The following is a 15,649-nucleotide window of genomic DNA, read 5'->3' on the forward strand; positions in this document are numbered from 1 at the left end:
AAAGGAGCAAAGACTATGCATTGGAGCAAAGAAAGTTTGTTCAATAAATGGTGCTGGGAAAACTGGGTCGCTACATGCAAAAGAATGAAGCTTGACCACTACCTCACACCATACACAAAAATCAACTCAAAATGGATTAAAGAACTAGACATAAGACCTGAAACCATAAAATATATAGAAGGAAATGTAGGCGAAACACTACGTGATTTGCACATCAAAGACATCTTTACAGACACATCACCCAAAGCAGTGATAGTGAAGGCAAAGCTAAACAGCTGGGACTACATCAAATTAAAGAGCTTCTGCACAGCAAAAGAGACAATAACAAAAACAAAGAGAAACCCCACCGACTGGGAGAACATTTTTGCACCCAACACTAATGATAAAGGACTGATCACAAAAATCTGCAAAGAGCTGATGAGACTCAACAACAACAAAGAAAATAATCCAGTCAAAAAATGGGCAGAAGAGCTAAAAAGAAACTTCTCTGAAGAGGAAATGCAAATGGCCAACAGGCATATGAAAAAATGTTCAACATCACTTGTCATCAGGGAAATGCAAATCAAAACTACCATGAGATACCATCTCACACCAGTGAGAATGGCACATATTAAAAAAACTAGCAACAACAAATGTTGGCGAGGGTGTGGAGAAAAAGGAACTCTCCTGCACTGTTGGTGGGAGTGCAAACTGGTCCAACCACTGTGGAGAGCTGTGTGGAGATTTCTGGACCTACTAGAGCTTCCATAGGATCCAGCAATTCCACTCCTAGGTATTTACCCAAAGGACACAGAAACATCAATTCCAAAGAACACCTGCACCCCTATGTTTATAGCAGCACTATTTACAATAGCTAAGCTTTGGAAACAACCCAAATGCCCCAAAACAGATGACTGGATCAAGAAGATGTGGTACATATACACCATGGAATATTACTCAGCATTCAAAAAAGATAAACACATGCAATTTGCAGCATCATGGATGGCGCTGGAAGGGATCATGCTCAGCGAAATAAGCCAGAAAGAAAAGAAAAATACCGGATGGTCTCACTCATAGCAGGAATCTAGAAAACTTAAATAAGGGACCAGGAAAATGAGTAACTATAAGAAAGTGAAAATCAAAATCAACAAAAAACTATGAACCAGAGACACTTTTAGGGGGGCGGGGGCAGGAGGGGAGGGATTGGGGTCAGAATGGGGGGGCTGCAATTGTATGGGGAATATAAAAATAAAATTTATTATTATAAAAAAAAATGAACAATGATGTAAAACATAAAAAAATGAAAAATAAAAAAATCTTTTAAAAAAAAAAAGTCTGTATGTTTTGTCTTTATGTGGCGGATAGCAGAACCTATTTAGAGAAGGCAGGTTTGGGGGTTCTGGGGTGCCCCTCTCCCTGCCCTATAACAAAACTAGCCCTGGTGGGAGAAGACTCTGGGCTGAGAGGAGCCACAGGGGAACTGGGGTGCTGCTCAGACACCCTTGGAGCAAAGGGGCCTGTCCTTTGTTAACCTCCCCACCCAGGGAGCTCAGGAAGGAGAGTTCTCCGCCTGGTCACCATGTCACCTAAACAGGGTGAGGGGGTTTTGCCTGGGGGGAGAGGGTGTCTCCTGATGACCGTGCAAACAGCCAGGACTGCTGCATGGAGATTCCAAGAACACCCTCCTCCGCGCTGCAGGCCAGCCAGGGCTGTACTTCCAGGTCCTGGGCCCCAGGAGGGGATGGGCGATAACAGTCTAGAGGCCTGGCCCAGCCTAAGAAGACCTCCTGGGGCGCTGCCCCTGAGATTCCAAGTTGATACCAAAGGGAGGAGGAAGAAGAAGGTCCAAAGTGGCCACGAGGAGCCTGGGGGCCTAACTTCCACCCCAGTTAGTTAGAGTGGAAGAGAAGCAGCCACATCCCAAGAGGCCTGCAGGGGAGGCAGTGGCTGGCCCACAGCAGGGCAAACCTGGCCACGGCTCTGGCTCTGGGGACAAAGCTCCGGTCAGCAGCTCCTGCTCGGTAGCCAGAGTCTGTTCTGCCTTCAAAGTCCAGGCCGGGCAGGCTGTGTTCCTGGGCAGCAGACAGCCAGTCAGATCAATAATCAAACAACCACATGTGCTTCTTTCTTTCATAATATTTTCCACAATACATGCCACAGGGAAATTCCAGTGCAGCCCAGCCCGCAGGTCAGAAAAATAAATAGGTCAGTTGAACAGAGCGGCAGGCCAAAAACCTGGGCCATTTGCAGCTGCATTCTTGCGCATGATATTAAACCTTCTTGTAATTCAGGGTCTCAAGAGGGTAGAATCACCCAGATTCAGGCCAAGGTCTCCTTCATGTGCTAATTCTGAGCTCAGCTCAGACTAGCAGTGGGCTGTTCCTCCAGAGTTATCAGTTTGGAGCTAGAACAGCTCTTCAGAAAGACAATGGTTTCCTAGGGTGGAGGGAGGCTGCTGGAGGGTTGCTAAGCAGAGTGAAAATCAAAACATCAGTCTAAAACAGAAGCTAGACACCCTCAGCCCTCCAGGAAACTTTCCTGCAGTCCCCAGCAGGCCTCTCTCACTGCAAGATCCAGGCCCCAGAGAAGAGCCAGAGGGAGGGGGCCGCTCAAACACCCACTGCCTCCCACCCAGGATGTGCCAGCACCAGTCTCGCTGCCCAGCCAGAGAAAATAAGGAGGAAGTGGGTGGCCAGCTGCAGGCCACAGCTGAAAATCATCTGTGGGGCTGGGGTGGGCCTCTCCAGGCTCCATCCCTGCACACGGACAGGCCTGGGGAGAAAGCCTGAATACAGGCTGGTCTGCTGGTCACTAAGCCTTCATAGCCTAGATTTTTTTCCCTTAAAAAGAAGAAATCAGGTCTTAAAAAGATATGGACACAGTGCTGGATACACTGTGGCAGAGTCAGGAAAACTGGTGGGGAGGGGAGGGAGGGAAGTAGGGGGGCTGTGAGGGGGAGCAGTGGAGTTCTTACACCTTAGAAGGTGCAGCCTGGGAGGGTGGCCATGGCCCCCACCGTCCAACAAAGAACAAGAATAAAGCACAAAATACCCAAATGCTTGTGCCTTCTCTATAGACATGGAGGTGGTGGGGGCAGGTCGCTTAGGACAATGTTCATGGACCAGACCACAGGTCCCAGCCAGGCCACCAGCCCCCCTGAGGGAACTCCTCCTGGAGCCAGGCCTGCTGTGTCACTTCCTCACTCCACAAGGCTTTCAGCGCCCTTCCTGTGACTAACAAATTGGGTGCAGAGCCTGGGCCTGGCCCAGCAGGAGCTGCTCCCAGTTCGTCAGTTCTAGGGGAACTGACCAGTCAAACCAGTTTCTCAGTCCTTTCTCCCTCTCTGCTTCCTTACTCCAGTTATCACTCCACCTGAATGCCCCTCCCAGCCCTGCTAAACCTCACCTCAGTGCTTCCTCCTACATGAAAAAGTCTGATTTCCACACATGTGCCCATGCACACCTCTTTAGAAGCCATGTAGTGTGACCCACGTCGATCTCTTTATGCTATGTGAGATGTAGGGACAAGAAAGCTGATGAAAGGGGAAGCCATAGGCCCAGTTCACATTCCCTTTTGTTACTCAACCAAGATTCAGAGATTCTAGCTGCTCTAGACGCTGGGGAAACAGTCGAGAGGCAGAAGAAGCCTGGCTTCAAGAGGGAGCTGCCATCGCCTGGGGGTGGGATGGAGGCAGATCTGTGCAGGACAGCAAAGCAGAAGCTCTGGGGACCTGCATAAAGGGTCTCTGCTGCTGGGGTGAAGGGGTGATGAGCACCCAACCCTGGTTGGAAGTTCATCCAGGGAGAATGGAAGAGGGTAGCAGAGGCTGCACCACGGAGACCCGTGCATGTGGAAGGGAGAAAGGAGTGGGAGTTGGGTGGAGAAGGAGTCTTCACATGAGCCATGTTAAGAAGCTAGGAAGGAAAGAGAGAACTGTGAGAGCAAAGCCTTCCAGGCGAGAGGAGACAGGCAGGCCCCGGAGGGGAAGGTGGCCGGGCACACCAGCTTGGGGCAAGCAGATCAAGTCCCTGTTTTAATTACTTTGATTGTAATGAAATGGGAAGCAAAATCATCCCCTCAGAGAGACGAGGTGTTGAAGCTTATGAAGATGGGAACTGGTCCTCCTGGAGGGCAGGAGAGAAATCTGACCAGACACACACAACACGACTCCAGGACTCCAGAGACCCATTATGAATTTGCAACGGACACGTCAGTATCTTGTTTTTCCCCAGCCACAGCACAAGGAGTGCGTGCGTGCATGAGTGCGTGGAGAAGGCCGGGAGTTCTGTCGTTAAGTACCAGGGAGTAGGAGCAAGAGCCATAAAAAGACTGGAGAGTGTGTGCAAGAGAGAAACCATCGTCGTGGCTCGGAACCCAAGTGAGATAAAGGGAAGAGGATGGTGGGGAGGGACAGGCGGTGTGGACAGGTGAGGAGTCCACAGACTGAGGTCGTGCTGGGCTCCAGAACTATCTCAGCAGGTCTGCGGGAACCAGCAGGCAGAGGTAGGGAAGGCCGCTGGGAGCTGAACTTCCAGGTGGGATGCTAATGGGTGAGAAAGGAGATGGAATACTTGGCAATAAGGAGGTGAGGCCAGGTGGGTGATGCCAGCCTAAGGGCAGTGGTGGGGGGGTGGGGAGGATCCCGGTAAGCCAGGAGCCCAGCTCTTCAGTGAATGACAGCATGGCTGGGTGGAAGGTGGACCCAATAGGCAGGTGCCCCAGGGAGGAGGAATGTGGCCTGGAAGCCACAGGGAGGCACAAGGGGTTGGGGGGGTCTTGAGTCGTCCAAGGGGTGCTGGTGACCCTGAGATGCTGATGTGTGTTCTGACTCCGCCAAGCTCCTCCTGGCCAGCCTTCCACTCATCCGCCCTCCCTGCCTCTCCCGGAACAAACACCACTTCCAGGGCCCGCTCTCCGGAGAAGCTGGCTGTGGGGAACAAGTACTTTGCTGCCTCTAATGCCCGTCCCAACACCTTTAGGGGCTGATTGTGTCCCCCCCAATCCTGGCCTTGGCAGATGGGATGCTGTCCCTACCTCCTGCCCCAACTTCTAGCCATGGGATCCCCTCCTCCATCCCCCGGCTCCCCGCCCTGTTCCTGCCACTCTCTGTTGCTTGTGCCTCAGGCCCTTGAGCCCTGTGGCTGGGGCCAGAGCAGGTGTGTCCTCCTGGGGCCAAGTCAAATCCAGGTTTGTCTGGAAGCCTGTGTGGGGGTAGGGGGCCGCAGGCAGCCAGTGCCTGAGAACCAAAAGTCTCCTGAGAGAGGGCAGAGGCATGGGTGAGGGCACAACTGCTGGGTCAGGAGGGAGGGATGAAGCTGAGTGCGTGCACTGTCTGTCACAGGGGCCTCCACGCCTGACGCACAGAAAAATGGAGCAGGAGAATCCACAGTCGTTCATCAAACACCAGCGATCAAGCTGGGCATGGCTGGCAGGCTGGCTCCACCATTCGGCCATTTGTAGTTTTCCTTTGACAATTTTTCTGTTGGACTATTTGTCCTCCTCCCTCATGATGTACAGGTGCTCTTTTATATGATGACCCTTATCGGTTGCAAGGGGTTGTGTATTATTTCTTTCCGGTGTTGCTTATATTTTAACTACATTTATGGTGTCCTTTGATACCCTAGAGTTTAAAGATATTTTTCGGGCCTCCCTGGTGTCACAAGGGGTTAAGCGTCAGCACTATGAAGCATCAGCAGCAACTGGAGCATGAGTTCGATCCCTGGACAGGGAGCTGCCCACACGGCGCAGCAGACCTCTCCCGTCGCGCCCGCTGCTCCCTCCGCAGTGTATTTCAGTCAATCTGCCTGTTCTGCTCCCCATTCTGGCTCTGGTGAATCCTCTCACCACCCCTCCCCCGCATCTCTGGCCTACACCCCAGTTCTCGTATGCATAAATAAATCTTCAAAAAAAATTAAATTTGAGTCTAATAATAGTACAAAAATCAACGTTTTTTTATCCGTGGACTTCTACCTTGTGGCCCATGGCATCATCCCTTTGATGCCCTGGCTCCTCCCCTTGGAGCCACAGGCCCCTCCCCTCGGGCCCACAAACTCCTCCCCTTTGACCCATGGCTCCTCCCTTGTAATCCATGGGCTCCAGTCTCCCCCCCCACCGCCCCCTTCCCCACCAGTGGTCAGGGAGAAAAGATAAGTGATACCACTATGCAGATGGCCTTGTTAGACAGGCCTAGCTCAGGCCTGGGTGACGACAAGTTGTTTCCAGCCCTTGTTTTCCAATATTTCTTCTTTATCCAAACCATGTAAATACAAACAAGCCCATTGTGGAAATGAGGATCACTGGTCAGCTGGGTCAGAACTAGCAGCCTGCCCGCGCATCTGTCTGCCTCCCATCGCGCCTCCCTGCCAGCAGGAAGGTGCACCCAGCTCCCTCCACCTGACTTCAGTTTTGTTCAATGGACAGCAGAGGCTGCAGAGAACTGTTTCCTTTGCTTAAAGAGTTTTTCCTACATACAATATTTATCAGCCATGGATGGATAAGAGTCACGCGAAGCTAAATTCATGCAACAACAGTGGAAACCAGACAAACAGAAGCACACATCCCTGACAAACCCCCCCTCCCCACCAGACGATTACAAAATGTTTTGCCATATGATGAAAGATACAATTTTTAGAATAACAATGTATATTAATGTGAATCTGCTAAAACAGCCACTAAGTTAGCATAGTTTCTGGTATTTTAATAAATACCCTACTTTGTGTTCCTAATTTAAGCCTCAATTGCTATTGTTTTTAATACATTTTTTGCTGGCTATAGGAAAGGGGCAAAATGTAGGCGAGATAATCTCATGCATTTTAATTAGTTCCCAAGCAGCCAATAAAAAAAAATATATATAAATCAGATTCCTAGTTTAGCTCAGCCTTGGAGCCATACATTTCAGATTTTACCTTGCTGGATCATTTTTCCTAAGATTCAGAGTTTGGATAGTTTATCATTTTAACTAGGTGTGTGAAGTAAGGGTGTTGCTTATTTGCCTAAGCTTGATTTCACTTTTTTTTTTTTCCCATTTTAAGACGCAGGGAATCTCAGAGTAGGAAAAGCAACACAGGCTATAACCCATTTGTTTTCAATGAGGATTCTGAGGCCGGGAGGGATTCACTAAATTCCCCTAAGACAAGGAATAACATGAAGAGCCAGAATTCAGATCTTTTCCATCGTGCTGAGAGGTGGAAGGGAAAAGGAGACAGGTTGGGAGGAGGAATCACTGGAACATTCTAGGTCAGGCCTAAGGAAAGGGAAGTTAGTTTGCTTTTTTCTGAGAAGAGATTACTGCTACAAATCTGCAGAAAGTCTATACAAAGGCAGCTGCAGAGATAAGGGACTGTGTGTACATCAGCCCCCATATGCTCACCCTCACCCCACCCTTTCTTACATCTTGCTGGAGGCTGCACCATCACAGTCCCCCTCAGGCACCAGCCAGGCGCCCCTGCTCTCTCATTCCACTCCCACATTAACGGTCAAACCAGAAGAGCATTTGGGGACCCCAGTCCTGCTTTGAGCACACCTGTTGACTCAGAGCTTGGCTTCAGACTTTGCCAAGGAGCAGAAGTGGCCCAACTTGAAGCCCTGTTCCTGGGGAGTGGACAGTTTTGTTATAGGACAGGGAGAGGGGCAACCCAAGCCCCGCAAACCTGCCTATTCTAAATGGGTTCTGCCATCCGCCGCATCAACACAAAACATAGGAGACTTTAATGGGAAGGAACTTTAATAAAAACTAGGAAACAATACAGGTAAGGCAAAGAGTTTAGTTTCTAAATGAAGCACCCAAAGTTACCCATCCCCTCGTGGGTAAAACTCCATCCATATGGGATCGGCCCAGAACAAGGCCCCAAAGCCTGCCACAAGTCTAAAGCATCTTCCAGTGGGGACCCACAGAAAAGGGTCACAAACAACCGGACAAGCCCAGAAGGAAAAGAGCAAAATCAACATCCAGATAAAAGCTGCCATTGTCACCTCCCCACGGGTCTCACCCACATCTGTGTCACCCAGTCCACAACCCAAAAGACAAGCGCAGTTTCTTCACGTGTCTCTAGGCTCCATGCGCCTCCTCCAGGTCTCCTTGCTCCATCCTGCTTCCTTCCTCAGTCTCTTCCTGCAGCTTCTTCTCTTCCTGCTCAGCTCCACCCTCCCTTGGGTGGGGCAGGGAACCTCCCCCTTTCCTGGGGACCACCCTGTTACAGTTTCATTGGAAGCACATGAGAAAGAGTGGGAAGAAGAGCTCAGCCACTGTGGTCACACTGGACAGGACCCCAGGAGGCCAGGGTGGGACTTCAGGGGAGGGAGGAGGTACAGCAGAAATGGGCAGACATGCAGGAAAAGAACGAAGTTTTCAAACCCAAGATAGGCACAGGGAAGACAGGACACAGGCCTTTTCATCCACACATTGAAATTTCTTTTTCCCTAAGAACGAGACTTTACTGAAATTGTTCTCTGGAGCCTCCGGCCTTTGTTCAGATCATGAGTCCACCACTAACTAGAGGTGCTCCTCAGGCAAGTTCTTCCTCCGTTTCTCCATGTGCAACATGGAGAGCGTTAGTACCTGCTTATTTTGAGGATGAACTAAGCCAATTCCTGTTACCCGCTTAGAACGGCGCCTGCAGCACAGTGGGGCTCCGAGAGCGCTAGGTGTTTTTATCAAGCTGAACCAAAGTTCATTTCATCATCTGAAAATTCAAAACAGCTTGCCATGAACATCCATGAAGCAATGTGGCCTCAGGAAATGTGACTATTTCCGCAGATAAAGCGTCTACCCTGAGAGATTGGATAAGGCCGCGTGTTTCTTTAAAGGTTTCCACTGAAGGAATGACTAACACTGACATACAGAGCCCACAGTCTCCTTTCAGCAAGTCTTTGAAAACAATTAAGAAGAGTCCCTAACGCCCTAACTGGACTGTTTGTTTTGGCCTTGAATTGGGCCCCTGCCCACCCACCGCGGCCTGGTAACTGCGGTGCGTCGGGGCTGCAGCCGACTCCCGGGGAGTGGCGGGCACAGCTCTGGGGGCTCTGCCCTCCGGGCTTCAGCTTTAGCCGGTGGGGACAGACACCCTCACCAGCCCGGCCTGGTTCTCCCCTGGAGGTGGGCTGGCCTGCCTGGAAATGCTTACGGCCACCGTGTCACTCCCAAGTCGGTGCCTGAAGTGGTTCACTGGGACTTTAAGGACACCCCAGACGGGAAAAAAATAGAAACTACTTCACCTCCCCAGCAAGGAGCTGAAGAGCCACAAGCCCAAAAGGAACCGGAGCGCCCAAGGAAGTCCCCAGAGATGGGACCAGACGCACCCTGGTGGCCAGAGCGGCCCCGCCCGGCCATTTATTTTATGTTTTCAATCAAGCTAACCAACTGTGAAACAAAATATGTCCTACCCTCTTAGCTTGAGAAGAACCCACCCATCCCCCTGCGTGACTAACTGGAAGGCCAGGTCCAGAAAGCGGCCAGCACCGGAGTCGCCCCCGCCCTGGCCCCCTTCTCTTACCACCTGCCCCCTGACCATCTGTGCTTCATGTGGCTCTGCCAGGGGCCCTGTGCAGCCCCTGAAGACACCCAGGCCAGCACGTGTCCACCGCAGCCTGCACACTTGCCACACACACAAGCACCCCTATACCCCCCCCCTTGCAGGGACACACCCCCCTGCAAGGCTGGGCCAAGAGGCCTTGCAGGCTGGGTTGGCTGTCATTGTAGAAGAGGTTCCGGGCTCCTGTGTCCCTGGGGGTGGTTCGAGGTGGGGCGCACAAAGCGCAGGTGGACACAGCCCCTTGGCCACCTCCTCATTTGGGTGAGAGGCACTGGGAGGGCCCCTCTGGGTATGATCTAGGGTCAGCGCTGCAGCATAAGGGGACCCATGCCCTTCCAGGCTGAGGCTCACTCTCCCCAGGAACCTTTTAAGAAGGTACCTTGGCCATTTCTGCTGTGGTCACACTCAGCCTGTGGGATATAGTCGGAACATCCACACGCAGGTGCCCCATCAGGGAAAGGGAGCCAAGTCTGTCCCTTTGCACTTTGCCTGGCAGTGACCAGATTTGTTTCTCCCCAAAATTTACAGGGACAGGGCCACCCTGGTGGCGCAGGGGTTGAAGACACAGCCCTGTCAAGCTCTTCCCAGCCACTGCAGCGTGAGTTCCATCCCCGGCCAGGGAGCTACACACATGGTGCAGCAGACCTCTCCCGTCTCGCCAGCTGTTCCCCTCAGCAGTGTATTGCAGTCGATCCACCTGTTCTGCTCCCCACTCTGTCTCTGTGAATCCTCTCACCCCCTACACCTCTGGCCTGCACCCCAATTCTTGTATGTATAAACAAATAAAATCTTAAAAACAAAATTTACAGGGACAACCGAAACAGACCTGACATACACTGTAACCATCAATACTGGCACAGAGGAATCCATTTTCCCTCCACTGTAGCGTACAAGTGCTATTTTTCACAATTTAAGGTTAAAAGAAAGAGCCTAATAGGATATGAAATCAGGCTCCCAGATGGGACTGACAAAATCGACAGGGACGGGCAACACTCACCAGATTTGCACTTTTGTAAATATTATGCTCAGCAAGCGATGAAGGAGTGGCCAGCGTGGAGGCAGACAGCCATGACTGGGAGCTGCTCAGGTGTCCCGGGTGGCAACCTGGAGCCCCCACTGGCCTCCCTGAGCTTCAACCCCTCCCCAGGAGAAAACACTCCATTCTCTCAGATTCTCTTAAGCAGGTCAAACTTCAAGTCACTAAACAAATAAATCCTGGCCATGAAGTCAGAGCAAGGTGCCAGGGCGATACCAGTTCACACAAAGCTTAGCTGGGCTCCATGAATGTCTCCAACGCAAACAAAGAGGACACAAGGGCCTCTCCGAACACAGCAGCTGGGAGAGTCCAGGCCTGTTGTTTACCTAGGACCTTAACCCCCAGAAGCCCAAGGGAATTTTGGGATACTTGCTAATTAACTTAATTAAATCTCACAAGCCTCCTTCCCATCCCTCCCTGCTGCCTGTTCAACAGCAAGCAAGGCTGCTGGGGAGACAGGTTCACCTGCTCCCAAATGCTGCGTGCCCCAGGGCTGATCTTCCTGGGGGGCTGTTGAACACTGAACTTGGGAATATTGGTGCTTGTTCTGAAAATGGATGGAATCCACACTCAAGAGGAATGTGTGTCTTCTGCTGGGCCATACTAAGTCGAAAAGAGACAGAAAGAGCAAGCACTTTTTTGCCCCAATGTGCAAATAAGAGTTGGTACACTCATTTTGGGTTGTGGGTCAGGAGGACTTACAGGCCTGACTTTTTGCCCCTACTGGAGAAGCTCCTGCTATTCAATCAAGTCACGAAGCAAATTTTATAGAAACCTTTGAAATAGGGGCCAGTATACCTGGCTTTTCTGCCTCTGGAATTCTGGTTCTCACTGACCCACTCTGAAGATAGATTCTCAACCTAATTCTTTCAGAAGCAGGAATGTGAGTGTATTCCCCAGGCAAGCGGCCCGCTAGCCGGCTAGGGGCTGGTCCCAGCTCCTGTCCCTTCAAGGATCATCAGGGTTTCCAAAAATCGGGACCCTATCCAAGCCCCTGACTGTGAAAATCCAGAAAATGCTCAGCAGTTGTGAGCTCTTTCCAGGGAGAAGTCTTTTCAAGACCCTTGCGGGGACAAGCGGGCCCACGGGCACAGCAGCCTGGCATGCCCACCTTGTTCTCCTGCTGCCCCTGCAGCAGTGGCAAGCATCTACCCGAGCTGCACAGAATTCAGGGCCACTCAGGAACCTCCATCCACACAGGCATAGACTCTTCACCTAAGTCCCCTTGGTCTCTTGTTCCTCGTGAAGAAACAGTCTAATAAACTGTAGCTGAAGGGATAAGTACCCCCCCCAACCTGGAACCTTCTAGGGGATGGATGTCAGGGCTCTGGCAGCTGCCACAGGAATAGTGGGCCCACAAAGGCAGAGATGGCAACCTTCTAGGAGCCAAAGGAAAGCATGTTTAACCTTGTCAAGGACAGGAAAGCAGGGGCCTCCCTGTTGGCACAGGGTTTAAAGTCTCAGCACTATTAAGCTATGGCCAGCCACTGCAGCACGAGTTCAATCCCCAGCCAGGGAGCTACCCACATGGCGCAGCGAACCTCTCTTGTCTCCCCTGCTGCTCCCCTCAGCAGTGGATTTCAGTAGATCTGCCTGTTCTGCTCCCCACTTTGTCTCTGTGAATCCTCTCACCCCCCACACCTCTGGCCTGCACCCCAGCTCCTATATGCATAAATAAATAAATCCTTAAAAATAAAAAAAGGAGGGCCTCCCCTGGCGGTGCAGGCGGTTGAGCACCATGCCGTGAAGCTGTCCTCAGCCTCTGCAGTGCTGATTCGATCCCGGCCAGCCAGCGAGGGTCCCACATGGTGCAGCAGACCTCTCCTGACTCGCCTGCTCCTCCCCTCAGCAGTGTATTTCGTCAGTCTGCCTGTTCTGTTCCCAGCTCTGTCTCTGGTGAATCCTCTCACCCTCTTGCGCATCTGATCTGTATCCTGGTTCTTGTATAAATAAATAAATCTTAAAAAAAAAATAAAATAAAAAAAGGAAAGGGAAGCAAAAAAATGCACCCTTTGGAACACAGATGGGAACACAGAGTTCAGAGACATTCTATCCTACCAAAGCACTTGGGACACTTTAAAAGTTTGAAACAACCAAGTTTGAAACATCTGCTTTCTAGTAACAGGAGCCGCTCACAGCCTTGCTCTGGAAGGCAACACCACCAGATGCTATGGCTGCTTTGTAAATAACAAGCACCACTTAAGAAACACAGGCTTTAAAAATTAAATATTCAGCCATGGTCGACTGAAAAACGAATGCTGGGTTAGGTGAGAAATGTGCACGGCATGAACTGCAAAGTGCCAGTCACCTGAGGTCACCCTCCACGCTGGCTCCAGTGTGCCACTGGGGACGTGCACTCAGCCCAAACTTAACTTCCTCATGGAAAATACGCATTATATTACTTTCATTAATCATTTTTAGAACTTCACTTTTGACAAGATAAAGTCTTCTCCAAGTGGCTTCAAAGGAACTCTGCAATGTGTACGCATCTGGCTTAGCGCTGTGCAAGCCAACTGAAGGACACTTTAATCTCTTTGATGAAGCAGTAGTTTTGTACCATAAAGTTAATCTCTCAGCTCTGACAAATGTGGCAGGAAGCAGACATCCAACATGGAATGGAAATTTCTGTGGTTTTCTTCCAAGGCCCTTGCAAATGACCAAACTTGGACTTTTCACGATTGAGGATAAATTGGAATAAATCTGATAATTTAATCCACCATTCACTGCACACTTGTGTGCTGAGAAAACTGGGACATTGTTTCAGTAATCGAGTGACTGAAATCAAACCAGACCACTGGTTTGTTGTGTTAATGAAATGATGAGAGAAGCAGGAAGAAAGGAGATGGTCTTTGCCAGGCAGACACCTCACTGAAGGCCAGCCTTCACTGGGGCGAGCCTTCACTGGGGGCGCAGCACAGTGGGCACTTCCCAGTGCTCTGTGGGGCTGCAGCCCAGGGCAGCTGGGCAGCTGGCCACCATCTGCAAGCAGCGATGCGGCTCGCAAGTTCAGAGTTGTAACAGTCCTCCCTGGGACTGCTCACTGTGGTGCTACCTCGACCTTCTCATGGACATTAGCGGCAAAGCACTGGGCCTGGCTCCAGGAAGCATGTCTGCCACCCGGAAACAGCCACATGGGAGTCATGGTGCTGCCTCCCCTTGGGCAAGAACGTTTCTTACCTCTTCAGGCCTGTTTACTCATCCATAACACGAGGGTAATAATAGCTCTTCTTGTACACTGTGAGGATTACAGGAGGTGGGCTCCCAGTCCCCGGCACAACAGGCACGCAAGGCTCCCCGAAGGCCACGGGGGAGGTGGACGGGACCCTGACTTCGGGGGCACCGCAGAAGGCACAGGGGCCAGGGAGGGTGTGCTGCGTGCTGACGCGTCTGGCCAAGCGCCTGAGGCCAAGGTGCCACCGGTGGTCTTCCCAGAGTCTGTGTTCCCGGGCTTTGGTCCCCATCCCCTCGGGGACACCCCAGATGACACCAAGGGGCAACACTGGCTTCATCAACAGGTGCCAAAGAAAAAGCGCGCCAGTCACCCGTCCTCCTAACCTGCAACGCGCGCGGCCTTGAAAGGCAGCAGGGAATCTCCCGGCATTAGAGGCCAGAGCAGCCGCTCCGAGGACCGAATCCCCCAGCCCCAGCGCCCCGAAGGGAGACCCCCAGAGGGGGCAGCGGGCTGCGTGCGCCCCCAGCCCAATCCGACAGCTCCCTGGCGTCCCGGACGCCACTTCATTCAAACCAGCCCCCCCTGCCCCGCGCGCCCCTAGGCCCCGGCGGCCCCGCGCCGTCCCGTCCGGGCCGGTCACCTCGGGAAAGGGAGGCGCCCCCGTCGAAGCCCCGGCAGCCGCCGCTCCCCGCGGGCGGGAGGCCAGGGGTGGCGGCCGGGCCCGGGGGCGCCGCACTCACCGAGCGTGGCCACCGTGCCGGCCTCGAAGAGCAGGCAGTCCCCGCGGCCGCGCGCCTCCAGCAGGACGCTGCTCGCCCCCGCGCCCTCCAGCCGCCCGAGCAGCCGCAGCCCTTTGCTCAGCGCCATGGGCGCGGGGGCCGCGTCCCGCCCCGGGGCGCGCCGCTGGCCGAGGCTCCCCGCGCTGCGGCAACTTCCACGAGTTTCACTTTGCGCCGCCGCGGCCGGCCGGGCGCAGGCTCCTCCCCGGCCGCCTCCCGGGCCTCCTCCGCCAGCGCCGCCGGGGCAGGTGAGCGCGCGGCCGCCTCCCGCCTCCCCCGGGGCGCGCGCTCCCCCCAGCGGCGAGGCAGCTGCGCGGCCGGGCAGGGTCGGGGCGCGGCGCCCAGCGCGCGGGGAGCGCCGCCCCGAGAACGGCCTCGTCGGCCGGGGGTGGCTCCCGCGCGCCCCGGTCCCGGGGGGACCCCGCGCGCGACTGCTCGGGGCAGCCGGTCCCGGCCCGGGCGGCGCTGGGGAGGCGGATTCCGCACATTCCTGGGCGCGGGGGCGGAGGCCGTGCGGGGCGCCCTGGCGAGCCTGGGAACGCCCCAGGATGCCCACGGCCTTTTATGGGCAGCCGGGCCTGGCCGGCGCCGCGGGGCTGGAAACCACCGGGGGCGGCCGGGTCCCTCCCGGGGCCGCCCAGGGCGCTCGGTCAACTTCGGCCGAGCCCCAGACGCGCTGGCGGAACGCGGGGTGATGGCGGAGCCAGCGCCGCAGGGAGGCAGCGAGGATGGAGTTAATTCCCACGCGCGAGCCTCTTCCCGGCTGGCTGTGTGCGAGAGCGAGGGCGCCGGCCCCTCGGAGAGGCTGGGGACCGATCGATCGGCGCTGTGTGGCCCCGGAGAGAACCGAGACCAGGATCTCCAGGCGGCCCCTTACCAAGTCACCGCGATTTCTCGGAGGGCCTGGCCGAAGGCTACAGCACGGGCGCGGTCACAGCACCTTCCCAGGGCACAGTTGGGTCCCCAAACCAACCTGGTTCCTCACGCTCACACCGTCCTGCTCCCATGGAGAGCTGAAGACTGGCTCAAGACATTTGTCTCTCAGGCATGTTCCAGAAGGTTCAACGCCACGCAGGACACTGTGACACCCTTGCAGGCATTCAGTGATGACCGGGAGTGACCAGACCTTGCATCCTCCGTGGACAACCTCCCA

General features: G+C 53.7%; 2 protein-coding genes across 3 annotated transcripts in view; one reads left to right on the top strand and one right to left on the bottom strand.

Moving 5' to 3' along the window:
* Nucleotides 1-14,584, bottom strand: part of SYNJ2 (synaptojanin 2) — an 87,022-nt gene extending 72,438 nt beyond the window's left edge. For both annotated transcript variants that reach the window (XM_037520600.2, XM_037520599.2), the window contains exon 1: nt 14,458-14,584. In XM_037520600.2, the coding sequence (XP_037376497.1) occupies nt 14,458-14,584 (127 nt within the window). The remainder of the gene's footprint in view (nt 1-14,457) is intronic.
* SERAC1 (serine active site containing 1) overlaps nt 1-15,014 on the top strand; it is a 131,893-nt gene extending 116,879 nt beyond the window's left edge. Inside the window, exon 18 of the transcript XR_008552819.1 lies at nt 15,005-15,014. The gene's annotated coding sequence lies outside the window, so the exon portion shown is untranslated. The remainder of the gene's footprint in view (nt 1-15,004) is intronic.
* The last annotated feature ends 635 nt before the right edge of the window (nt 15,015-15,649 follow it).

Source organism: Talpa occidentalis, unplaced genomic scaffold, assembly GCF_014898055.3.
Source record: "Talpa occidentalis isolate TD23 unplaced genomic scaffold, MPIMG_talOcc4v2.1 talOcc4.2, whole genome shotgun sequence".
Taxonomy (NCBI): domain Eukaryota; kingdom Metazoa; phylum Chordata; class Mammalia; order Eulipotyphla; family Talpidae; genus Talpa; species Talpa occidentalis.